General features: G+C 42.3%; 1 protein-coding gene across 2 annotated transcripts; it reads right to left on the bottom strand.

Annotated features, from left to right (window-relative positions):
- Positions 1 to 1,370: 1,370 nt before the first annotated feature.
- hmg20a (high mobility group 20A) lies at positions 1,371 to 15,232 on the bottom strand. 2 transcript variants are annotated; one of them, XM_085778531.1, is made up of 9 exons: positions 15,165 to 15,232; positions 12,231 to 12,320; positions 11,904 to 12,113; positions 10,195 to 10,327; positions 9,479 to 9,516; positions 7,971 to 8,046; positions 6,815 to 7,030; positions 4,077 to 4,209; positions 1,371 to 1,971 (listed from the first exon to the last, which is right to left on the bottom strand). In XM_085778531.1, the coding sequence occupies exons 2-9, from the start codon at positions 12,294 to 12,296 to the stop codon at positions 1,968 to 1,970; spliced, it is 876 nt and encodes a 291-aa protein (XP_085634657.1). In that variant the 5' UTR covers positions 12,297 to 12,320; positions 15,165 to 15,232; the 3' UTR covers positions 1,371 to 1,967. The 2 variants fall into 2 exon arrangements, with proteins under 2 accessions (XP_085634657.1, XP_085634658.1); XM_085778532.1 differs by lacking the exon at positions 1,371 to 1,971 and having other exon boundaries at positions 4,073 to 4,209.
- Between the last annotated feature and the right edge of the window lie 4,988 nt (positions 15,233 to 20,220).

Here is a 20,220-nt window from a genome sequence, read left to right as displayed (position 1 = left end):
AGTTGTTGGATTGTATATTTCATGAGTTTGATGAAGGAAACCCAGAAATCCCATTAGCCTCCATAGCGTAGCTCTGAGCAGCTCGCGGCTCTGCTCCGCTGTTCTAAAAACAGCTTGCACCAACAATTAAAGGTAACAAACCTACTCCTAAAACTATAGGGATTATGGCAAAGGGCCAATTTGCCAAAATGTTGAACTATCCCTTTAAAGTGCACTCCTACAAACTTTTTAGAAAACGGTAGATCTATTGCTTGTTTTCACATCACATTGAAACTATACCAAAACAAGCCAGCATTTGATTGTCCTCCAGTTTGTCAACATTTAAAAAAAAAAAAAAACTCTTCTGATTGCCTAACTGTAAATTACCTACACTAGGTTCTCTACACTGCATCAGGGAAGACTGCCTATGAGAATCCACACCCAAACACACATCATTATCAGAGTGGTCAGAGGGTGTGTGTATCATTAGTTTAATGTAGAAACTGACCCTCTCTCCTGTGGGACCAAAACATCTGCTAGGGACGTTGTTGGATATAACACTGTGACACATGTGGCCATTGTGGAGAGGAAGTCTCAGCTGGCAAAGAGGAAACGGGCATTAGTGAATGGAAACAGGAAGGGCTCCCAGCATCGGGTTCAACACAAATACAGTGCTACGTTAGCAACTTGATAGGTCACATCCAAGCTGCCGGCCAGCTCGGCCAGCTCGCCATCAAACAATGGGAACACTTGTTAGTCAACCACAGATCTGATTTACTAACAAGGATTGAGCCTCTTCCACAGTCATTTTGAAGCTCGTTCAGCTCTGGACTCACACTGCTGTGAGTGGGAAAACTTTCCCAAACATGACACAGTAGATTATTGTTTTCCAAAGCTTGCTGTGCAGCTCAGTGTCTGTGAATGAGCCACTGAGTGCAAAGTAATTTGTGTCTCTCTCCAGATGCAGTAAATTACAGCAGAGCTGCTCAATTAGCTTAACCACTCCAAACCTTCTTAACTCCACATCTTCTGCAAGTCAACAAGCTGAGGCGCTGACCAAGCACAATCCCAGACAGGGATGTTTTAACCTCATATTTCTGTTTGATACAGTAGACTGGCTGCAAAACTAACAGTTCCAGAAACTGGATTTGCAGCATTTAGTTTGGCAAATCATTACACTAGTGGTTTTAGTATTTATATTTGACATTTTCGACATGTCATCAAAGAGAGATTATTTCAGTACTTCACACTTTCAGAGCAGCTTTTTTGAATAAGATGATAAGATGAAACAAGAAAACTAGGGCACTGGTACTGAGTAAGTCTAACTATTAATAGTGTTTTTCTATTTTTTATATCATGTCATGAACCTGTCCAATCAAACCAACAGCTCATATGATGTAAATACATTTATTGAAAACACAAAAACACATTTTTACAGAGGCAAAAATCATAAATGGCACATGTCATTTTTTTTCAACAAAGCATGAAGACAGAAAGTCAGCTCAACAATATTTCTCGGATACGTCGGTAAATACAAACCCACTGACACATGTTTTTCTTTGATCAGATACAAAAATGTCTGATAGTGGTTCGGATATCGTCGTGGAAGCATTTGCTATAAATGGATGGTGAAGACAGAACAGGAGCAAGGAGTGAAAGAAAAGTGTCTCATGTCCTGTCATCCGATTACTTCATAAAACCAACTACAGCTACATTAACAAAATGTAAACGAAAAGACTGTGTAAAAAAAAAAAAGAAGAAGTAAAAAACAAACAATAAATAAATATGAAATGCTACATCACCTTCACCTACATCACCGCTGCAGATGAACAAAAGATGCTTTCGAATCAACTGTGATGACGGAGTGATAGTAAAAGATTCACTATCGAGGGGCGGAGCATCAACCTGGGAACAGGATCTGCTTAATGTCACTGTGAATCTCAGTCCTGTCAGGTGGACTCAGGTGGACTCAGGTGGACTCGGTCCAGTTATCTGTGGTGAAAAGACAGAACAAGACTAACTTAGGATGAGACAGAAAACAAAAACCTTCTAGAAAGTTTCAGACCAGCGCCCCCTGCAGGAGCTGTTCTGAGCTCTGGAAGGTTGGAGACCTCCTCCTCCTCCTCCTCCTCCTCCTCCTCACTTCAGCCCTTCACACCTTCACCCCCCCAGTACCTGTCCGACCTTCTCCACCAACACACTTTATCCTGGTCTGGTTCTTCTGATACCAGTCTGCTCTCCATCCCCTGTACCAGACTACAGACCTTCAGGGACCGAGCCTTCACTGTGGCTGACCCGACTCTCTGGAACCACCACGCCCCAGACCTGGACTCACCTTTTCACCATGGACTTTCCCAATTAACTGTAACAACCTTTTTTGATTTTAGCTGGGGCTCCTTTGCTTGAATTTCTGCATTAATGCGGGCCGGCATGGAGGCAAACAGCCTGTGGCACTGCTGATGTTGCTTTGATAGAAGCCTTCAGCTCGTCAGCATTTTGGCTCTAGTGTGTCTCATCTTCCTCTTGAATCTTTTTGATAACAATAACAATATTTGCCCGTTACTTTCCCTCTTTCGTTTTTTAGTCTCCTCAGACAAAACTCTTAATTTCTTTGGTTTTCTTGCTGCTTCTGCCGTGATAGCGGTCATCCCACATAGCGTTCACGGTGACTGTCTTTTTAACGAATGGGGAAAGGGGGACGTGACTTATGCCGTAAAGCAGTCGGTATATTTGTAGTTCGGGGTTCCTACCATCCACCTGGAAGCTGCTTAGTGACAGTGAAGGCGATACATTACAGACCCCCTCAAGGCCATGAGAGAGGAGTCATTCAACCTGTTGTAAGTCCATGTACCATCACAAAACTTCTTGAAATATTATATGAAGGTTGAAAAGTTCCTTAGTGTTGGTTTAACAAGACCAAAATGGAAAAAAAAGATGATGCACAAATAAACTGGAATTCCAGCATCTGTTGGTCAAACAACACAAATGTCTGTCAGTCTATCTATCTATCTATCTATCTATCTATCTATCTATCTATCTATCTATCTATCTATCTATCTATCTATCTATCTATCTATCTATCCTGTATATACACACACACCCACACACATACATCAGTTGATTGTGAAACAGTCTGCATAAACACTACTGAACCTCTTCCATCCCACTTTCTGTCTCTCTTGTTTCCGACATCCTGGCATTAGCGCGCCTGCCTGGTCGTGGGCGGGTGAATAACATCTTCACAGTTAACTGCTGATGTGCATTTTTAAATATTAATAAGTACTTTAACTGACTTGATTTCTGCTGTGAAGATGTGAGGGAAGCAAAGTCTAATCAACCAGTTTCCTAAATCACACACATCTAGGGATGTCACGATTATAGATGTTCTTGGTGCGATTATTGTCAGAGAAATAACGACGGTATTACGAATATAATGGGGGCGGGACTAGATAAGCTTTTGCTTCTCCCGCTTTTCCCTTTCGGCCATGTATTGTATTATTTGATGATGAAGTGTGATGATGATGATTTAAATTGACATGCCCGAAATAAACAAATTGATTGATTGATTGATTGATTGAATATCACAATTATTATTCATTTATTAATTTCACAACACTACGAATGTACACAAAACATTTGAAGTACCTATTAATAAATGACCAATTATTAATCCCCCAGGGGAAATGTTTGAAATATTCACGTCATGTTTAAGTTTAGGTGATGATGCACATTAGACTTTTTTCCTCCTTTGCCTGCTACTTTTTCACGGCATGTTCTACAGGCTGGTGAGTCGTCGTCAACTTAATACGTTTGTTTGGAGGAATTTTAAGTCTTCCTCTGCCAAACGTTTCCACTCAGGCATGTCTGTGTTCTGCAACTCGCACAGAATGAAAACAAAGTTACACAAGTTAATTTTGTTTTCGTTTCGTGCGTGTTGCACCGATCTGCCTCGATGGTTCCAACATAATCTTTTTTGAAAAGTGACGGTATTTGGGAACCTTTACGATCAATTAATTGTGGCGTTTAATACCGTGATTAATTGTGAAAACAAGTAATGGTGACATCCCTACACACATCGACAATAAAAGTGGTGTTACCTGTCCAAGCGGTTGACCACGTCTCTCACGGTGTTGATGAGATTCTCGTGTTCCTGGGGGCTGCTGACGATGATGCTGTGCAGCCTCTTCATGTAGGAGTCAATGCTGTCCAGAGTGGGGGTCTCTCCACTGCCTGCAACACAAAACAAGCCTGCGATGTCAGCACTTGAAAGTTGTTTGTAAAAAAAATGATGTGAACCTTTACAGGCTTTTATTTTATTCACCAAATGCCAAATATGATTTCATTTTTGTAGTTGAACAAATTGTTCTTACGCAGCGCACTCTGTTGCCAAAAGCAAGACTGAATCAGCTGTAGTGTTGAAACTGTTGACATGAACAGTTTCACCGCAGGCTGGAATCACTGAATGACAAGAATGAAAATGTTCCAGGGAGCAATAACAGCAGAAACCTCCTGTCACTTCTTTATTTCATTTCTGTGAGCAACATCAAACTGGGTCAAAGAGCCTGTCTAGGACCAGGCCAAGGACAATCATCAATGGCTGTAGTTTCAGGTATCAAAACAATCAAACTATGAGAGTGTAAAATGGAAAGTAAGATCCATAAATATAAAAATACAGAAGAGGAAAAAGTTCAATCTAGTCATTGAATAAGACAATGGAAACAAAACTGTCCTGTAAGCTTCAGAGGTTTGCATGCTTACACTAGAGCTTCTGGGATCGTCTTTCATCGTCAAGCTGTAATGAAATATTTCCAGCAGCGTTGTGTCAATTTGTGCTGTTTGCAGAGTCTGTGTCTCTGCTGTGTGAGCCAGAAATTCAAATAGGTGTGCAGGAAGATGGAGAAGAGAGAGAGGCTGTGGGTGTGAGCTCAGCACACACTCTGTATGTGCAGAAAACAAGTACGAACACAGCCAGACCGCATTCAGTTTCAATAATTAATAGGTTAAAGGAAAGACACTTGACTTCCAGCGCGTGGCCAGTCAGAGCAGCAGGTGGTCTGCACTGTACTAGACTAGACTATACAGTCTGTTTATATGTGGATCAAGGGGACAAGAGACACTGGACTTCAAGGACACCATAAACACACACACATGCTGCATGACCACACCTCCATTATCATCTATGTCTGGCCCACTTAAATGATGGCACCTCAGTGTTTGTGTCTGGGATACCAGAGCTGGTTTATAACGTACTTTGATCAGTATCAGCACATCTAAAGCCCATTAGCCACACTGCATGTTCACAGATAAAAAGCAAAGCGCTTTTATTGTATTGTTCACACCCGGCTGAACATTGATTAAAAATGAAATATGTTTGATTAAAGAAAAAGTGCAAGATTCCCAAAAACTAATGGTCCAAGTCTGCACCGTTATAATAGATGAGGCAGGAAGTCTCTATCAGCAAATATCTGACAAGCTTAGGACGCTACAGAATGACCGTTAAAAAAAAAAGACCACTGTAACAGTCATCACAGAGCTCCTGGCTGCACTGGAACATCAGCTTTAAAGTGATAGTTCAACATTTTGGCAAATTGGCCCATTGCCATAATCCCTATAGTCATAGCAGTATAGGTTTGTTACCTTTAATTGTCGGTGCAAGTTGTTTTTAGAACGGCGGAGCAGAGCCGTGAGCTGCTCAGAGCTACGCTACGGAGGCTCATTATGGGATTGCTTGGTTTCCCTCATCAAACTCATCAAATACACAATCCAACCTGACCTGCACATGCACCACGCTATGAGATAATAACGGAACAGTACGAGACAGAGTTGTTTTCAAGGTAAATTCATAGACTGCTGCTGAAAAACAGGAACACGCATCAGCGGTTTTGCATGAATTTACCTTGAAAACAACTCTGTCTCGTAACGTTGTGTTATTATCTCATAGCGTGGTGAATGTGCAGCTCACAACTTGGAAACCAAGAAATCCCATGAGCCTCCGTAGCGTAGCTCTGAGCAGCTCACGGCTCTGCTCCACCGCTCTAAAAATAGCTAAAGGTAACGAACCGAATTCTGATACAGCATGGTATCAATACAGCCAGGAAATTCAATTGCTTCCACTGTCAAGTGTTTGTTCAATAACATTCACCAAAAATGTTAAATGATATCACTCATTTCATTATAGAGGGACAATTCCATTCATACTGAACTAAAAACCTGTTAGTGAGGTGGGCTCCAGCCTAGTTTCTCCATTAATTCATGCTAAATCAATGGTTTTGCATATTTCGTTAGTGCGCAATGTGAGTGTATGAGGGTGCAGGTAGAGAGACAGTGTGAGAAAAAAATACTATTTCAACTATCACACAGTACAAGTACCAAACCAGCCTTATAAATAATAAAGCACTTGCATGAATGTGACCATGTTTAAGTTAAACTCACACACTTTTAAAAGAGAGTGCATGATGCAGTCTGAGCTCTATATCTAAGATCATGTACAGTCATTTTCTTTATTATTAAATCTTTTTATTTGTATTGGAACATATGGAAGCGCATTAGGGTCAACAACGAAGATAAAAACGCAGAATTTCTGAGTTAAAAAGTCAGTCAGAGTCAGTCTTCCTCAGAATTTCTCACTTTTTTCTCAGAAATCCTGAGTTTTTATCTCAGAATCTCCGTTGCTGGCTCTAATGCTCTTCTGTAGAAACAAGGAGCTTAAGACTCATTTACTGATGTGGACTTTCTGTGGTGCATCTGTAACTGGGGGTCCCTCCCTGTGAGTGCAGTGTTGCAGGCTGTGGTGTGGGTGAAGTGGTGCGGGTGCAGTGCTGCGGGCTGTGGTCACCTGGCAGAGGGACGGTGGAGAAGCTGGAGGCCAGCGCCTGGCGCAGGGTCTCCAGGTGCTGGTGGAGGAGGCCGTTGCGCCCCCTCTCCTGCATCACGTCGCCCTCCAGCCGCTCCACCGCCGCGCGCATGCTCTCCACGTGCTTCTGCAGCGCCGCGTTGCGCTCCTCGTACTCCATGTTGGTCTTGCGCAGCTGCCGCATCTCGGCCTCGCGTGCTGTTGGAGGAGAACGCAGACACACAAGCGGACAACGTCGGATCAGAAGAGGAGAGTGGAGAGTTGATAAAGCAGCCGGGGTCATCGTCAATGTTTAATCTGCCCCGGAAGGAGTGTTCTTTTTAAAGGGATAGTTCAACATTTTGGCAAATTGGCCCATTGCCATAATCCCTATAGTGATAGTAGTAGGTTTGTTACCTTTAATTATCGATTCAAGCTATTTTTAGAACGGCGGAGCAGAGCCGCGAGCTGCTCAGAGCTACACTACGGAGGCTAATGAGATTTCGTGGTTTCCCTCATCAAACTCATCAAATCCACAACAACAACTCCAAAACGCTCTGGTGGACAAGCTGGTGCACATTCACCACGCTATGAGATAATAATGTTACGTTACGAAACAGAGTTGTTTTAGAGGTAAGGGCGCAGTTTTTCGGCAAGCAGTCTCTGTATTTGCCTCGAAAACAACTTCATCTCATAACGTTGTGTTATTATCTCATAGCGTGGTGAATGTGCAGCTCACAACTTGTCCACCAGAGCGTTGTGGAGTTGTTGGATTGTGTATTTGATGAGTTTGAAGAGGGAAACCAAGAAATCCCATGAGCCTCCGTAGTGTAGCTCTGATCAGCTCGTGGCTCTGCTCCTCCGACATTTAAAGGTAATAAACCTACTCTTAAAATTATAGGGATTATGACAATGGGCCAATTTGCCTAAATGTTGAACTATCCCTTTAAGTTCAGGGCATCGCTGAGTTCAGCGGACTGCAGGACTATTCTGGGACGACGGAGCACTATAAAACAAAAGTTCTCTTGAGGTAGCAGACGGCTGCGTTCAGAAACACTTAGACAAATGGAGGGGGTTTAAAAAGAAAGAAAAGTCACATCACACAAAGTAGAAAGTCTTCCAGGGCGATGCAGCCAGCTGTGGGGGGGGGGCTCGCTACCTTTGCTGTGGTTGAGGAACTCCTCTGTGAAGATGGGGATGTCAAACACAGTCCTGTCCTTCCCCTCCGCGTCCTTCTGTTAACAGCCAGAGAGAGGAAGAAGAAGAGGAGATAAGCTCGACGGTGGGACCATTTGGCAACGCGGACCGACAGCCAGGGGCGGTCGTTCATCTAGCTCGGCTGTGGGTGGGTGGGTAATTGATTTCATATCTGGCCACGGGGGAAATACAGCGGTGGAGTATGAGCAGTGAGGAGGTAGAAGTAATTTCATCTACCGTGCTGCTACAGTATCAAAGGCTCTGAGATGGTTCGCAATCATATGAAATAAAAATGTATTTCACAACAGACGCAGAAGATGCCGTGCAGGGTTTCCCCCTCGTATATCCCCGTCCTTTGAAAGAATGCATCATCTTTCCCTCATTTCTTTCCATAATGAAATTTATGCTGATTTCTGTGTCCTTTGAAACCTAAAAGAGGAAACGCCGGGTTTTTCCCGCAGGAATGCTAATTCCAATAAAGTCACCTTGGCACTATCCCCTCCGCGTATCCTGAGAGACTTACAAAGGAAACCTCTTAATCACACGCAGAACTTCATAAAAATGAATTACACACTTAGTAAAAAGCCAAGTGTTTGGATCACAAACGCGGCACCAAAGCGGATTAACCCAGCTTTAGTGACGCAACAATGAGCATTTAATGTGTAGTACAGGAGAGGGCAAACAGAGACAGACTGCCACAAACTCCTGACAAGAATATACAAACTCAAAGTTTAGCAAAATGATCCTAATTATTAATGTTTGCCCAAGTTAATACTTCATCATTACACTTCATTTACATTTAGATAGAAGAGGATTCTCTAACACTTTATAATAAGTACACACTATTAAAGACCCCCTACACCAAAAATTGATTTGAATCATCAACATGTCAGTGTAGTGTTTGGGTTCTGCTACAAGGCATTTCAGCAGCGAAGTTGCTAATGCAGCCACAACTGAGCATTTTAGATTTGAAAATGCAGTTTCAAAGCCAGAGTCTGAAGAAGTTGGATTCAGTTTTTCAGCACCCAGTCCGGTTTAATCATCAGAATCACTAGCAACCAATCCTGTTGATTTTTTTTACATCTCATTTGTTGTTCACTGTGACGGTCACACTTCATATCTACTGATACAGCCAGATGTTCAGTAACAGTATCATTAGCATTAGTTAAGTATTAATAAATACTGAACTCTTCATTTAAAACGCATGGATACTCATTAGTATGTAGTTTATAAATACAGTTAGTGTTTATCAGTGATAAGTAAAATATTTATAACTGTTTATAAACTACATAATAATGAGTATTCATGTGTTATAAATGATGAACTCAGTATCTAAAGCTTAACTAATGCTTATAGTGTGTACTTATGATAAAGTGTTACCAAGGATTCTCTTTGCTTTATTAAATATCATATTTAATTCCTCAGTAACGTGTTGCTGTGTGCGCAACAGGAAAGGAAAGAGTTACTGACCTCATGAAGAGCCTCGCTGGCTACCTGGTGCCCGACATCTGGAGAGGAAGGAAAGAATAATGAGAGAGGACGGCAGATGATTCATGTTTCCCCCAGCAAGTTGTGAACTGCTAAAATAAATAAGAGTACCATCTCTGCACTCCACGCTGTGAATCAACTCAAATGAAACCATCCATGGTACGGTTTTTTTTTTGTTTTTTTTGCAGAGCTGCTTATGTCATCAACATTTTTCGACGTTTAAAAGGGGAGATTTATTTGGCGTAACACAATCGGTACAGATAATACGGACCATGTGTTGGCTCCTTGGCCTCGAGCTGAACCGTAACTTATAACCTGAACTGCCATGAACTTATAAAAGTATCCCCCCCCTCCCCCCTCATGTTGCCATATTTCCATTGACTAAGCGAAGCAGAAATGATCGGCCCTGGGTTCCTACACTGAACACTGGAGTAGGTGCACGATCCTCCAGGTGTGTGGAAACACTCCCAGGCCCTGGCAGCGTTGGTGCCGTCGTGGTATTTCCCAAGGTTTTTCCTTATTTCCCAGCAAGACCCATCTTTTCTACCTAGTGCTTCACAGGAGCTCCACCTCATCATCCAATTGCCCTCGATCACGCCAAAACCTCCGACAACATGCTGACTACTTGTAAAAACATGGAAAAACATGAAAACTGCTGAATTGTCACGTTTTAATGTTTGATTTTTAACTTTTCTCACCTCCCCTGTGCCGCTTGCCCTTCTGCTTCTCCTGGACCTTCCTGGTGAAGTGTTTGTAGGCCTCTGTCTTCTGGTACTTCTCCAGCTCCCGCATGTAGCGTTCCTTATCCCGCTCCGCCTCTTCCAAGTATCGCTGCGGAAAGAGCAGAGGGAGGTGAGAAGAGTTTGCAAATCGGGAGGAAAATGAAATTTGGATGCAGGCTTGTGGATGAGATGGTATTATATCAGTGGGAGTAATTATTACTAATCAGGATTAGCTCCTTTCAATTGGCAAAATTCAGTCATTCCCAATATTAATGACCTACATACATGCAGCGCTGGAAACAAAAATGCAACTTGAAACATAATTAGTTTTGTAATTAGAAGGAAAAAAAGCTGATGAAACCATCCTGATCCAAAGACTTTGTCCCAGGACAAACTCTGACTCAGCTGTGAACTCTGTGTAAAACAATGTGGTCCAGAATCCACCGGTAAGAGAGCCAGGCTCTATCTGTCACACCTCTGAATCCAAATACAAAACATGCCCGGACGTCTTCATTCTCCTCTGGAAAGAAAAGGTAACTCTGACTGACGTGATGATAGGTAACTGGCAAGGATGAGGAATTTTGTTAATTAAAATGCAAAACCATTGAGGTTATTATTATATAACAGAGTGTTTATATGTTGAGCCGACGGTGTTAAGTTGCAGAACATGAGCACGGTGTCTTTTAGACAAACTAAACGTGTCATGATGTCACAGGTCAGGCGTGTGGCGCAGTGGGCTGACCTGTGACAGAGCGACTGGACGCCGTCGAGCCCGGAGAAATGGCAGGATACACAAAACACAGTCCGAGTGAGGCGCTGGAGTATTTCCTTTTCTTTGCTGCTAAGGTTGTTTAAGGTTGTATCTATCCGCCATTTCTCCTGTCTCTACGGCGACCAGTCTGTGTTTTGGTGGTTGAAGCAAATACTCAAAGAGAACTTTGAAGGCCGAAGTGGAGAAGGGAGGAGGGGGCCAACAAACAAACCTACACACTCCACCTTTAATGGGATAGTTCAACATTTTGGCAAACTGGTCCATTGCCATAATCCCTATAGTCATAGCAGTAAGCTTGTTATCTTTAATTGTCGGTGCAAGCTATTTTTAGAACGGCGGAGCAGAGCTGTGAGCTGCTCAGAGCTACGCTACGGAGGCTAATGGAATTTTTTGGTTTCCCTCATCAAACTCATCAAATACACAATCCAACAACTCCACAACGCTCTGGTGGACAAGTTGTGACCTGCACATTCACCACGCTATGAGATAATAACACAACGTTACCACACAGAGTTGTTTTAGAGGGAAATACAGAGACTGATGATGAAAAACTGCCACCGACAGGATCTGCAACTTTGCATGAATTTACCTCGAAAACAAAAATCCAACAACAGTGAAATAAAAGACAACTAATAATCATTTACCTTGTTAATCAAAAACATCAACAGATTGTGCTGCTGGCGCTCCTGCCTCTGGTCTTTATATTTCCTACCTCTGCTTCTTCAGAACAGCTGCTCTGGTTATTAGGGCTGCTCAACTTGTCTATATGAATACTTTCATTGCAAGTATTTTGCAGGTCATAAAACACAAAATAAGAGACAAAGTGTGAAGGAAGGAAGTGCAGAACTTTGATACAGTGTTCTTCACACTTGTGCGCTGATTGTTTAATCCTGTCAGGAACTTCTCCACTGACCTGCTTCTCCTCGGGGGGCAGCTTGCTCCACTCGTTGCCCAGCATCCTTGTAATCTCTGGAAAGGGCACGTCTGGCCGCTCCGCCCGTAGCTGCTCCCGCCGGTCGTTCATGAAGCGAACGTAGCCCGTCAGGGGGGCCTTGGGGGCATTGCTGTCCTTCATTGGCTTCTTCCTCTTCCTCCCCTTGGTCCAACTGCCACGTCGGGGCTTCTGCGGGGATAACAAAAACAGATATGAGTTTTCGGAGAAACACACTGAGGGGACGCTCTTGGAGTCTGGACTGGAAAAACTACAAAAAAATGTGATATCTGTGCATAAAGCTCTTACCTCATCTCCATTTCTCTGGCTGTTGGTGTCGGTGTTGGCTGCAGGAGAGCCCGTCTGCTCCTCCATGACCTCTGGGACTGCAGGGACGATCTGAACAGAAGACAGTGGGAGATGTTAGAAGACAAGACATTTCAGACCAATATGGTAACATATGGAGGTATTATAGCTACTTTATTATTTGCAAATGTGTATCTCATTCTGTGTGTGTGTAATCAGATTTGTAAATGTGTAAAACAAATCTGTGTCTTGTTCAGATTTGCAAGTGAGGACAAATCTGCAAATGCATACAAAAATCTGTAAGTGTACATAAATCTGTAAATGTGTATGTAAATCTGTAAAGGTGTAAACAGTTCTGTAAATACGTAGATCTATAAGTGTCTGTCATCAGTTATAACCCAGACAGGAGCTCTTGATTGGCTGTCTTTTTACACATGAATTTTGCTACACTTCTGCTGTGGGGATCTGTAAAACGATTTGAACTTTCCCTTTGCCCTGAGCTCAGGCTCACAGGCTCAGGCTAAAATAATCATGTATAATTATGTACTATTACAACACGTGAAGCAAATACTCTGAACTACTTGCGCTTTTGAAATCACTCCGCCCAGCAGTCGTGTCTGGAATGTAGTTTCGGCTATACGCATTTGCCTCGAAAACTCGTAATGTTACATTATTATTTCATAGCATGGTGAATGTGCAGGTCACAGAGCGTTTTGGAGTTGTTGAATTGTGTATTTAATGAGTTTGATGAGGGACAGGGAAACTGCACCATTCACCTCCATTGTGTTCGCTGAGCAGCTTGCGTCTCTGCCCCGCCGATCTTAAAACAACATGCACCGATAATTAACCTACCGCTATGACTATAGGGATCATGGCAAATAGGCGAATTTGCCAAAATGTTGGACTATCCCTTTAATGTAGGGTGTGTGGGGTCAGTGGTTAGATTAGGAGGAGTGGGTTAAGCATTTTGAGGCAGGGTTAGACTGACTGAGGTGTTATCAGCAGGGATGCTGCCCAGCCAGGAAGCGGAGAGCAGACTACTCCCTCTGCTCCTGGTGGCCGGCCACGTTTCCTCTAATAGAAATGTCTCGCTGCAATCAATCATTATTGTGCAAGTGGCCCGGATCGCCTCACTCCTCCTCAGACGCTGATGTAACGTTTATATTCAACAGCAGGAAGCGGTGATATGGTGCTGCTCACTAGTTCATTACAGTTAAGGGAACACACACACACACACACGGCTACAAAGCTCTACAGAAAAAAACTGTTTAATAGATGTCAAAGTCTTGGCTTGAAATAACTTTTACAATACATTTATAATTTCTTCTTCTTCTTTCTTTTAAAATTGCTGTACAAAATATTTGGTTGTCTGTGTAAAAACCTAATTAGCTGCCAGAGCTCCCATGTAGACGGTCTGCTGACTCAGCACTGACGCAGAGCAGCTTCAGCTCTAAAAATAGGGACAATATCAGTGTGTTTTAACCTTTGACCTTCTCCTAAATCACCATGTGGCAAGTGAGCCACTGTGTCCTGGTGGTGATTTCTGTCATCTTGCCACTAAATACTGTGGGAAAGGACACAGAGGAATTAAGCAGTCTACCACAAAAAGCCCCGCTGAGAAAGATATGCTGGAGACTCCTCCTTACAGGAAGCTGTGTGTGTACACAAGGTGTTTAGTTTCAGACATGAATATTAATGTCTGAGGGCAGTTCTCAGGGACACCTATCGGGGCCTTCAGGACAGGACCAAAACAGAGCCCCCGCCTGTCACCTCTTCTCAGAAGTTTATTTAAACGAGCCTCAACCGGGTTTGAGAAAAGGCCTCTGCTTTCAGATGAAGGTTATGCAGCAGCGTCCTCTGCTGGGTAAGAGTGTGTAATACAAGATACAGGGATAAATTAACATATTTATACCTGCAAATTATAACAGGCCTAAAACAATCATATCCCAATTCCACTTATTACGAGAATGTCTTTTGTTTTAACACTAAATAAATACATTTAGCTGCATTTAAATGGAATATTTTAGACTTTAAATCAGGTTACAAATCACCATGAATACTTGAATTGGCCAAACTCACTCAGGGCCAATGAAGGCTTGGTAGTGGGTTCACCTTAAACTACTACTAACAGAGAATGCGAAACGCTATCATACTATCATACTAGCATTAGCATATTATGGAATTTATTGTTATTTCGTTGTGTTTATAATCCAACTGTATGGCACATAACACATCTGTATGAGCCCCCCAGTAGACTGCAGCAGCAACGTCTTGTAATGTTATTATTAAGCTACAATGCTGAAACCAAGCTGAATGTCGACACCACACACTGGCCAGTGAGCCGTCATCTGTAATATGACTGCTTCTGTACATGGCGCAACTGGGATGTTGACAGAAACCCATTGAAGCCGAACAGCCAGCTGGCAAACAGCACCGCTGCTGCTAGCGGCGGCTGTGTTGACTTAGCTACGGGAGCTAACAGCAACGCTACGGGAGCTAACAGCAACGTTTAAGAGCAACAACTGGGATGTGATCTGGGCTTCGGTGCCACATTACGTCGGGAACGATTCTGTCATCCAAGGCGACCAATGTAACCATAGACGTAGTCCCTTTTCTATTTAGAAACACAATGACCAACCACTAGCACCGTTAAACATCTGCGCTAACAGCTAACAGCTAGCAGCTAGCCGCGTCGCTAGCTAGCGTTAGCAGGCTGTTAGCCAGGGGACGGGAAGCTAACGCCTGTTAGCCAGGAGAAGCTAACGCCTGTTAGCCAGGAGAAGCTAACGCCTGTTAGCCAGGAGAAGCTAACGCCTGTTAGCCAGGAGAAGCTAACGCCCAGCTTCACTTGCCTCTAACTCGTCAAAATGCGATCGGAAACGCCATCAAATGAAATTGTCAATACATATTCAGTAAAACTATCCACTGTAAACCAACCTTAGATATGGTAACCCGCGGCTGTGCCTGTCCAGATGGTTTTCCTGATCATAACAATACAGCAGCCTGTCTACATAGAGCCGCGGCACGTAGAGCGGCTCGTGGTGTTGTGTTATGTAGCTACGTCGCGAGGCAACATATTATTGTTTCTGCATGAGTGTTTAAATTTCAGATCGAATTAAAAATGGTGCTTTATTGAATGTGAATGTGAAAGAAATGAAAATGACAGTGTCTCAACATTTCTGAAAAGTAGAACAATGAAAACACTGAAGAAACGGAATATGTTATCGGATAGGCTATTGATTCACCCTATAACAGGTACACGCCACGAGTTTTACTATTCTAAAAGCAAATTCCGCATAATCTAACAAGGGAACAACAAAAAACACAATGAAACTAAATGAATGTAAAGTCCATTGTGGCAGACTGATCTACACGGTGTGTTTCTAGGCTGCCCTCTTCTTCCTGTCCACAGTGACAGAACAGACCGGGGTCTTTAGGATGTGGTTTCCCCCTGGTGGGTTGGTGGGGAAATTCTTCCTCATATTTCGATTTATCTAGGATCTAGATTATTCGGACAAAGCTATGTAATGAACCTTTTTTTGTTTTGTTTATATATAGCCTATATCTTTTCATTTCACTGCCTTCTCTTCTCTCTCTTAGTGAGTGTTGTGTTGATGCACTGCCAGTGCCACAATAAACAACTCATCTGGTATTTACAGTGCCGGCAGCCCTGAGGTACAATCAGTACTGTGAACAATCAGGTCATTATATTGCACTGGGCATCCCACATACACTTATAAGTAGTTTTAAGTCATTCGAGAAAACACACACATAGCAAGCCTCTCAGTACAGCCTGGTCTCAGTGGGTTAATATCTGCCCAAACAAAGAATCCCATAACACATTACTGTTCCTTTGTGGGCAGAAAAGACAGGATTAATAATGAAGCTCCCAACATATCCCCTAAATAGAGATGGAGAGAGAGAGAGACTAATACTCTAATTCCAAATTAACAGATCGCAAATCAACACCCAGGAGGGAGTAACCTAACTATGCTGCAGTCTAATTGAAACAACTGATTGCAATCTCATCGCAATTATCCAGAGTTAATCCAACCCAATAGCCCACTCATGCTGCATGGAGTTTAGAAAATAAAGTCACAGACAAAGTAAAGAGACTTAGCTTGCAATGCTCCTTACATTTTGCATTTACTGCATCTTAATGTAGCTAGATATTCAGTATGGTGCTGGCTGGGACATTAGACATTAGACATACCGGTGCGTGGACATTAGAAATGATTAAACCTAAAGTTTCTCAGACAAGTGTGACAAGTTTGACCTAAAAGTGTCAACAATTCAGGTCTGAAGACACTCAGCTCCAGGAACATTATTTTTCATCTCTGTTTCCACAGTATTTTACAGTTGGGAAGACTTAGGCCTACTTATTCCACATTTTCTGACAGAATCATATATATTTGTATTGGCCTTGTCATTCAAATAGAATATATTTAATATTTGATGGTTTTTTTTGGTAAAGTTTTATAGCTCCACATGAATATTAGATCAAGTAATGTGGATTTAAACAAGTTTTAGCTGCATGCATGTTTGTATGATTGATGTGTAATGCCTCCACTGGTCAGTGAGCATTAAGGAGTAAACATCAGTCTAACATCTGAAATCCAAACACCTTGAACCACCCGTCTGTCTGTGGCTGTTTATTCTGTGGTGACGTTTCTTGCTGAAGCTCTGACATTTAGGAACACCTTTCAGATAGGCCTATCTCTCAGAGAATTAATTAGAACCTGCACTGAGTCGTTATTAACGGGTGCCAGTGGCGAAGAAAGTGGTGGAGGAACAGTGCTTGGTAAAAATGTCATGTGACTGCATTGTATTCAGGGGAAGCTGTCGGTGGGAAACTTGCTATCTGTAGCTTTGGTGTTTTAGATGGCTGAAAAACATGTGATAAACTCAAATGAGGCTGCGTGCCTTGACTCAGTAGTTTTTTTTATTTGTGTATTTAAAGAATAAAACCTTATCACAATGCAACCTGAGCAGAAATGAAAGCTTTTTTCTCAAGGTGTGAGGCAGTAATTTTTTCCCCATGAGAATTTGCTAACAATTAATTAACAAAAGCAACAATAATCTTATGCGCAGGTGAACAGAAAGAAATCGCCTGCCAATAACATGGTAATCTCAACCAGCCACAATCATGGATTAATGAGAGGGAAAATGTCCTGTGGATTCATGTTTGTCGCTAATTGGCTGACTTGAAACACAGATACGATGCAAGCCAACTGTTCAGATTCCCAGCAGCAGCATGTCTGTCTTGTTTTTTTTTGTTTCTTTTATTTGACCCATTCAGCCTCAGTGGTCATTGCATTGTGTCCAGTGGCACAGCAAACCAGGCGAGCCAGCTTCAATCAGCTCTGAACTGATACTCCTGGGGTCCCAGCAGGCCTGAGACACCGCGTCCAGCTGTCACGCCACCTCCACTCATCTGGTCCCAGCCCGAGGAGGGAAGGTGTCCAGCCACGGTCCTTCTGGGCTGCTCATGTGTCCTTCAGTCAGTCAGTCTATATCTTGCCTGGGAAGTGGCAACATCCGAGACAGCCAGGCTTAGTCGAGTCCTCTTCAGGCCTGGGGATGATCAGGAGTGATAATATCACATGACGCGGTGCCAGGAGGGAGAGAGTAGACGTCATGTTAGTGAATGAGTGGATCATCTGTTTGGAAACGTTGCCTCTGAGTAAATAAGTGTATGAAGTGAGAGCGTAGCGCTGTGAGCATAAACATTATTACCTCCAAAGTGTTAACGAACACGCAACAAACCCATGTGATGAATACAGTACGTTATGATCCACATGTAGCACCATTAAATTCTCTTTTATTGCAGCAATAGAGACGAAGCCGTTGTTCTGGGAGCATCACTCAGAGCTCAGAGTGCATGAGATGTTTCCACTGACAACCAGGACAACGTCAACAACACAGCCACTCATGCTCTAATCACATCCGTTGGAGCGCTGCAGCAGTTTGATTTCCTATGACTGAATTTATGATTGTTTGTGCATTTGTATTGTCTGTTATCTCTATTTTATCCAATTGTCTTTAGTTTTTATAGATGTTTCTTCCTTTTAAGTGTCTGCAGATGCATTTATTCCTTCAATGAATTGCACCTTGAATTGGTTCTGTGTCGTAATGTGCTCCACAAACACACATCTCCGTGGTTTTATGTAGGGTTGTAGGTTTTCTTGTTGTTGTCATTTTGATTTCTTTTACCCCTTTATTTTTATTTTATTTTATTTTATCTTCTGAGTATCTTACATATGTTCTTTGATGTAGATGACAATCCGATTGTACAGATTTAATGTAAGTTTTTTGTTGACTTGTCTTGTCTTTTTAGTGTTGTGATTGTAAATGTATGTTTAAATGTCAATGTATAGGTTTGAAATGTGTACCCCAGGAAGCTTTAGAGCGCAGCTAATGATAGATAGATAGATAGATAGATAGATAGATAGATAGATAGATAGATAGATAGATAGATAGATAGATAGATAGATAGATAGATAGATAGATAGATAGATAGATAGATAGATAGATAGATAGATAGATAGATAGATAATCTTTTATTACGGACCCAGGTCCATTATTATCTCCCAATGGGGAGACCTAACAAATAAAACAAAAGCATAGAAGACATGTCACCATCAATACCAGCGCAGCGATTCATATAACATAAGACTGAAGTCCATATGTCCCTGCATTTATCCTTTAGTTTATCAAGCTTTAAGAGCAAAGACAGTTATTCTCAGACTGCAGCGTTAGACACAGTAATGATTAATGGTGGTGAATACAGAATGAGACTTGAGGTGAACATATGTTGGGTCCATCCAGCAGTGTGAGGCTGTGATCAGATACATCTGCATAAATAAGATTCTAAACATAACGTTTGTCATGGTCCTGTCTTAGCGTGCTACGCGCAGGCCCACAGATGGCACCGTGATTTCAACATTAACACAAACACAACATTTTTCACACGAAATAAAGGTCATATATTGCACGGCAGCCATCCCCTGTGGTGGAGATAATGGGCTTCAAATTTTCAGCATCTTGCTGCATTCATTTGGATATTGATGAGAATAAATTCACTGCAGCTCTTTCATACGCTCGTGCTTTAAGGTATGTAGTTAACGTTAATACACATGTGTTGTTGGAAAACAAATGTGTCAACATATGCAAAGTAATGCATTCATTACCTTAGTTAATGACCTCATCAGCATAACTGGTTATGGTTGAGTGTATGATGGAGAATATGGCAGGATGTGAGGCAGCTGCAAGTTGTGCTAATACCACGGAGAACAAGAGCTCAAAGGCTACTAGGACTGTTGCATCATCTTGTTGCTATGCAACTGCCTAATTAGTCTCAGGTAGCTGACCTGGAGAATCAAAGTGGTAATAAAGTAAGGATGGAGTAGAGGGATGGACGTGGGCACATCTTGTCATAGATAGGAGAGTTTTTACCCTGAACACGCCCAGGCTCAACTGATCCTGGATCAGGGATGTCACATCCCCACTATTTCACAGCAATCAAACACTACACAGGTGGTTTCGGTGATTAGTACCTCTCCTCTGGTTGAAGCTAATCATCTGGAGCAATCTAGAAATAAGCTCTGATTAATATAAAAAAAGGAAAAAAAAGTATAATATGTAATCACCAACACAAAAGGGTAAAAACCTGAATGATCTCAGAACTATCCTCATCATCGCCCCCTGATCCATTTACGTCAGAGCAGTTTTGTCTTGTCGTCTGCCCTTCATGAACGTAGGCCAGAAAGAAAAGTTGACTTTCACAAAGTGCAGCTATTTTCACAACTTCTGAGCTAATGTTAGTACTTCACATGAATGCTAATTGTTTGACCTGAGGCTGGGGGGTTTATGGATGCAAAAGCTAGATTCTGTGATATAATGAAACATAAAGTCTTGTTATTTGCAACAGGAGGTTTAATATTTCAAAACGTTACTTTCATATAGGACCAGTTTGATGTTTTATGAAATATGC

Source organism: Trachurus japonicus, chromosome 6 (assembly GCF_045865225.1).
Source record: "Trachurus japonicus isolate A0001 chromosome 6, Traja_1.0".
NCBI classification, from domain to species: Eukaryota; Metazoa; Chordata; class Actinopteri; order Carangiformes; family Carangidae; genus Trachurus; species Trachurus japonicus.
This window is presented reverse-complemented; position numbering and strand designations above follow the sequence as displayed.